Source organism: Prorops nasuta, unplaced genomic scaffold, assembly GCF_024137725.1.
Source record: "Prorops nasuta isolate Cenicafe-Biocafe unplaced genomic scaffold, Cenicafe_Pnas_1.2 PNAS00004, whole genome shotgun sequence".
Classification (NCBI taxonomy): Eukaryota; Metazoa; Arthropoda; class Insecta; order Hymenoptera; family Bethylidae; genus Prorops; species Prorops nasuta.
Genome location: NW_027116801.1, coordinates 1,656,066 through 1,663,250, shown reverse-complemented (window position 1 = coordinate 1,663,250; position 7,185 = coordinate 1,656,066). Strand labels below are relative to the sequence as shown.

The 7,185-nt window shown below is 32.1% G+C and overlaps 1 protein-coding gene across 1 annotated transcript; it reads right to left on the bottom strand.

Annotated features, from left to right (window-relative positions):
- Nucleotides 1-2,909: 2,909 nt before the first annotated feature.
- On the bottom strand, nt 2,910-6,404 carry Rab35 (RAS oncogene family member Rab35). The gene is made up of 3 exons (XM_066725220.1): nt 5,842-6,404; nt 5,028-5,452; nt 2,910-4,964 (listed from the first exon to the last, which is right to left on the bottom strand). The coding sequence occupies exons 1-3, from the start codon at nt 5,891-5,893 to the stop codon at nt 4,836-4,838; spliced, it is 606 nt and encodes a 201-aa protein (XP_066581317.1). The 5' UTR covers nt 5,894-6,404; the 3' UTR covers nt 2,910-4,835.
- Nucleotides 6,405-7,185: the final 781 nt, after the last annotated feature.

The following is a 7,185-nucleotide window of genomic DNA, read 5'->3' as shown; positions in this document are numbered from 1 at the left end:
TTAATTATTGTATAATTCATAATAATAATGGCATTTTTTTATTTGGAAAATTTCTTAAGAAACAATAAGAGTAAAAAATTGATGCTAAATTATTACGCTTATTGTACACCGAGCGACATTTATAGCATCCCTATCCAACGCTAGAAAAACAGTGCCTCTTACAGAATGCCTATTAGGAGACAGCGCCAGCGCACAGTGAAACGAAACGTTGATTTAGCGGACATCGAAATGTCCAAAAAGTTGGTGGAATTATGAAAGGAGCGATCTAACGAAAGTTGTTCAACTTTCACGCTTGCGTTTCTCGGAAAATAATCTTTGACCTTGAAGATCATCGCTAAGGTCGTATGAAGGTCAGATTAAATTTTTAAAATTAGAATCTATATTTTTGTTATACGACCTTGTACTTCGTTTCAAAAGCTTTTAGAAACACTACGAATTTATCATTTCATCCAGAAGTTTGAAAAGATATTTCGATTTAAAATTTTATATAAGAATAGGTCTGACTGAAGTAGTGTACGTGACCGCTACGTACAGATACGCGTTGTTGTTCACCTACTTATGATTTCAAATTGAAATGTCTCGCGAACCACTGGATCAAATAATAGATTTGTATAGTGGTACGAGAAACTCTTGAGATGAATCGTAAAAATTTAGATTCTAATTTAAAAAGTTTCAATTAACCTTCGTAATAACCTTAGCGGTGACCTTCAAGGTCAAAGAAAGTACTTTAAAATGTGCAGCAGTGAAAGTTGAATAACTTTTGTCTAAAGTCTTTTTTCACAAATTGATTAATTTTTTTACTTTTCGATGTCCGCAAAAGCAGCGTTTCGTTCCACTGCGCATCAATAATTCTTCGGCAGAGTGGTCCTCTGACCAATATGAAGCTTCGAAATGAGCAATTTTTAATCTTTGATAACTCATTCGATGAAGAATAGATTCAAAAATTATATACGACATTTTTTATTAAACAATCATTCGTACTACTATAATTTATACTTTCGTCACGGTTAACCTGCCACCCGATATATTGATTCACAGATCAAAATTAAAATTGTAGTCAGTCTAATGAAATGAAAGAGAAGTCTGTAGTTGATAATTCAAGTTTCAATACACTTGACCGTGTATTAAGCATCTTTTTAATGATGGGCATAAAATAAATCGGTTGTTGCAGACTGACGATTGCCAGCCTTAAAATGCGACGTGTTATTAAAAATATGGCCAAAATGTATGGGTCATAAAAATGGTACAGTTAAAAGTCCTTCGTTAATACAATATAATCTTCCGGGTGAGACATGATCGTGGGGAACAAAAAGAAAGATCGGTTAGGGAGCGAGGCAGAGGGAAGGAGGGGCGAAAAGGATAAACAAATGGACAGGGTGTGTTTAAGAGAGAAAGAATGAGAGAGAGAGAGAGAGAGAGAGAGAGAGGAGTAGTAAACACGGTCAAAGAGCACTTTTCAGGTATTTGTATAGCGCAGGTGCAGCATGTCTTGGGCAGAAAATTTTACCCTTAACTGTAATACGAGGTACCTGCGCGCATAAACTCACTAAATGGATATAGGCTAGAAATAGAGTTCAAATGCGATACAATAATATACCTCTCTGCTTGTTTGTTCCAGGAACTAACAAAAATATCATTTCCCTGCTACAGTATAATAATATGTACGCGCGTGCGCGTATATCACAAAATGGTATATGTATATATATATATATATATATATATTACGTCACAGTATTTTGAAAATATTAAGAAATTGTACGCATATATTAGAAAAAATTGTATGTCATTCGCGTAGTTCTACTCTTACTTGTTGGCAGTATTTGGTTCTCGGAAAACTTCATAAATACTGCCTCGAAACACGTACGTTATATGTATATAATTGTATATGCATTTCTATGTATCGATTTGTGTAAACGCTAATAAATTTCAATGTTATATAGCACATATTATTATGTACTCATACAAAATCTATATTATATTACCCCCTTTCGACGTATAACCCATATATTGCCCACGTTTCATATATACATAAGTAGACGATTGGAATTGTTTTCTCCAATTTTCGCCGTTCACTGAATTAGCGAGATCTTCGTGTGTTAACTATTCATTCATTATTTATTAAGCCCTGTGATGACCTGGTAGTTTTCAATTCTCGTTTCCAGTATATGCTTATAAACGATGACCTGTAACGGCTAAAGGAAAATTGTAAAGAATGACATTTCTAAGTCAAAACTTTGTTTACCATTTTTCGATTCGAGTCTTTGATACCGTTGAGTTATATTCAACAAAAAAGTTGACATCTCCGAACGCGACAAAAGTAATTGGAAAGTGTCAATGTGGCGTAACTGAACTCCATGCTACTCTACGTAGCATTTTTTAATTGTATTAAGCAATATTGTTAAATGTACGAGTTTTGATTGCGCGTTTCGTACAGTACTTTTTATAGTTACATATTTTTGTTATGATCTTAGAAGTCAGATTTTTTATTAAATAACTTAGTAACCAAGGCTCGGACTGAAAATAGAACAGAAAGTTTCGACTTGGAATTGTCTACAGTAGGGAACAACGAATGTTCCTCAACGAACACTCCAATGTATGTATGTGTAATGCTTTATTGCAAACGCACAGCGAACCCCGATGTAACCCCAAAGCCTGTACGACTGATGGCCTTAAATGGCATAGTGGGGGTTTGAGCGTCTGCAATCTGACACCACACACAGACACACCAATGCCAATCACTTTTTTAGAAACATTCTGTCCTATTAGATCTTTTCTTCTAATGCAAATATTATAAATATTACTTTCTTTTATTTTTATAAATGATTAAATTAATTAAATGTGGCTAGGAAAGTGGAGGCATTATCTGCTTGAGAACTAAGGGTTGTCAGAACATTTCTTTAAAACAGAAAATTTAATTTTCATAACAATTTTTTTTTTCCTGCAAACTGTTCAATTGTTGTTTTTCTATACAAATAATTATTTTTTAATTAAATGTACGTTTATGTTAGTAATTCCCTTTTGCTTTCTTTTTATTTTATCGAATATTGTTCATTATTTACAATCGAGGTTTTCTGGCAATCATATAAACAAATACAGAAACGGAAATTATAAAGATTCGAATGAGATTTTCACCCTAATGGTTTTACGTTAAACTACAAATATTCCACAATTTGGTTTTCATTTAATTTTAAATAACAAGCAGTTATATTGAAGCTACAAGCCAAGATAATATAATGATTATAGTACACCTATTTCTTTTTATTCCATAAGCATACATAATAATCAGTATCAATACAATATTATAACTGTATAACAGTAATAAACAAGTTTGGATATACAGTTTTATTGAAATTCTTATAAATGCCACTAAAACTGGCAAGTAATATATGTACAAGTTACAGGATCTCGTCTTATTGCCCTTTGGGGGTTATACACTAGGATTAAAACAATATTACAATAATAAGGACAGGATAAGTACTTGTAGCAGTATTACAGTATGAGAGTTGACACAATAACTTAACTATTATCACAGATTAACACAGATAGCTTGTCATAGCTGGACTTGACAAAAACCTTGCAACCTCTCCTATTCTTTTTAGTCTTATCTCAGTAAGAAATCCTTGCCACCACTACTTTGCTTTGATTTTATTCATTTGGAGAATCTTAGCAAAATGAACAATCGCCTTTTAAACTACCCAAGACGAAACACGCAAACAGATATGGAACTTTTTAAATAACATTAAAGCTTCCAATAGGAAGCAGAAATGACTAAATGTATTTTTCTATAATTAATTTATAAAATTTTATTGTATCTATTTATACGCTTTGGAAATAAAGTTTTTCTATCTGTACAGAGTTTCTGTAACGTGTCTGCTTTTTCAGTCATCACTATTTTTAACCAAATATTATGTCAAAAAATCAATGTACCTGTTACATTTGATACATCGTTTACAAGGCTTTCATTGTATTTGTAAAAGTGATTAAATTAGTAAATCTTTCTGTGTATTGGAATATGTTGAAAATTGAGCTGTAATAAAGCTAATTATATAAGTGCCGAATGTATGATATATTTTGATGATTTTTATTTGATTAATGTTTCCACGCTTTATCTTTGGAAAATTTCAACTTTACACATTTTTGCACTATGTATTAAAAAAGTTATGATCACTGTTAATATATCTATAAAAATATCCTCGTACCTACTGTAGGATACGTACAAGTCATAAAGAAGTTTTGTAAAAATTTGGGCTTTTTCGTTAAGATTATATATGGAAAATTATACAAAATTATTGAAAGAAAAATTTTAAATATTAAATGTGACAATTCATGGAATACAATCCTTATTTTAATTTGTGCTTACAGAACAATAATCTTAAGTTTTCTAGTTTTGATTATGTTCGTGCTATAATTTCATTTTATACGAAGGATGAGGCTCTTAAATTCACTACACAGCATTAATATAAAAACAGTTACCCATCTAGTAAGAAAGGATAGCAACTTTTTTGCATAGGTAATTTTTTAAAATTGTTCTTATTTTCATCCCATAAGTATCTTATGCAAAAATTAATTATCTCTTATAGTTATGGAAATAAACGTTTTTTGATTACTACTGCTCTAAGGGGATTTAAGAGCCTTATCTTGTAAATTCTTAGGCCCTACCATAGCATCATCAATAACAAGCATAAAATGAGAATCAAATTATACTTATACTACAAAGATATGTAGTATCTCATGTCAGTTCCATAAGTAAAATATGCCCTGTCTTATTCTGCCCTATTATTGTATTATATAATATTGTTGATGGGGGATTCATATTAATATATTTTTAAATCATGCTAACAACATTTTTTTCTATGTTGTTTTGTGCCTTTCCTCAAATTTACAGTCTCGTTTGTTTGAATAGCCTGACGTTCCTTCCTTTCCTTCTTAGTGTGTAATACTTGCCGAGTGATTGCCATAAACATCTAAAGAAAAATTTTTCTCATTAATGAAATAAACATGAAAATGTCAGTTATTATTTTACTCACTTCCTCAACGTTAATATTGTCCTTTGCAGATGTTTCAAATAATTGTATACCCATTTGATTAGCAAACCTCTGCGCATCTTCAGTTAGCACAACTTTCATATTAGGCTCATCATTTTTATTACCTACAAGAACCCTGTTGACCACATCACAGTTCTGTTCGATTTCATGTAACCATCGCTTCACATTAGCAAACGAGTCTCCACTTGTCACATCATACACAACTATAACACCATGTGTTCCTCTATAGTATGTAGAAGTTATTGTTCTAAAACGCTCTTGTCCTGCAGTATCCCAAATTTGAAGCTTTACTCTTTCTCCATCAATTTCTACAGTTTGTATCTTAAAGTCAACACCAATTGTTGTAATATAACTACCATTGAATGTGTTGTCAGCAAATCTCAATAATAGAGAGCTTTTTCCAACCCCTTAAAAAGTAAAATGAAACTTCTTATAGGAATGGCAAGTAAAATAATAATGTTGTACTATAAGCTAAGCTATATATTAATTATTAAAGGAATCAATTCTTCAACAAATCTAAATATATTTATACTTATATGACAGTTTGAATCATCTATCAAGATTCTTAAGCTTTTGATTTTAATGCTGATGATGAATATATGGAAAATTTTTATTTCTTATATGTAAATTTAATCAAAAGTAATATCAGCTAAACAAAGAAAAAGATACAAGAGACATACAGAGCACTAAGAGAAGCTAAGCAATAACGAATTTTGTAGTTGAATAAAGGACACTTAATTTATCACGTTGCTTTATCTGCAGATAATCTTAAAACCATAGAAACAAATGTATTTACCACTATCTCCTATGATCAACAGCTTAAATAAATGATCATATTCACGAGCCATTTTTCACATAAATTATTTAACGTGTTGTAATTGTTAATTGTAGGCTGTGCAATATCAGCAGCGTAAGTATTAAATCTTTTTAGCGTTAATAAACAAGTGGAATAAACGCAATGTTTCTCTCGTATTGGAGAAACTGTGAAAAACTTATTGGCGTTTGCATAAGTTATCAAAGTTCAGCATCAAATATTCGCCATATTCGTTCCTTATAACATCACTGTTCATTATCACCGATAAAAAAATTTTTATTTAACGTGACGCCCATCTCTTAGGCAGCTTGTCACTAACAGTCACTAATTTGATCGCTTGTCACAGCCGCCATATTCTTTTTGTGTTTTAAAAAGCGGAGCGGATTGGATATCGAAGTTATTCAAAGAAAGAGTGACTGAAAAGAGAAATCCCCTTCCTTGAAAAAAGAGGAGAGTGAGAGAGAGAGAGGAATTGATTGATCGACTACCTTTGAGTTAACTTCACTCCATACACTATTTCTATTATTTTGCCAATTTCATTTCAAGCATTTCAACCCTCTGCCCTCTGCCACCAGGTGCATACATACATACATTACTTCGTATGTATGTACATGTACCAGTATGTATGTACAACTATTAGTTCACAACGGGAAATTTATTGAATCGTGTGTGGTTCAGCTATATAGTGTAGTATGTATGTATGTATATACATATCATTCTCATGTAAAGTACAGAGTGAAGCTAGCCGAATCACGCATAATTCGACTGTGTTCGTGTTTCATATATGTATAGAGACTGATAGAGACCGTGCACACCAACACAATGACAGTGAGATAAGAATGTATATTGGTGTATATGCATACTATCAGCGCAAACTATCGGTCAATTTTCGCAGTTTTTGAGTGTAATTTATTTATACGTATACAGTTATACATTGACACTTCGCTATCATTGTGTTGGTGTGCACGGTCGACTCTATTGGGATCTGACACGTGGGCGGAGTCAATATATATATAGATATATAGAAAATTCAATATGGCGCAGAAGTGCCTAAGTGTCTAAATGTCTATTGAAATTACAGGAGGGTTATAATGATTTCGATGGAAAATATCTGTACAAACTTTTCTCCCAAATTCAAAAGTTTTAAGGTTTTCAATAATAAATTGCAATTTATTGAAAAATATCCATAAGAATCAATGTAAAACCCGGGCTTCCTCTGCTTTCATTTTTTATCGCTTGGAGCGCTTCAACTATGTCAGAAACTCAGATCAGATCCCAATACCTCCATCCACCTCCATCGAAGCAGCACAGTCAGCAGTAGTCAGC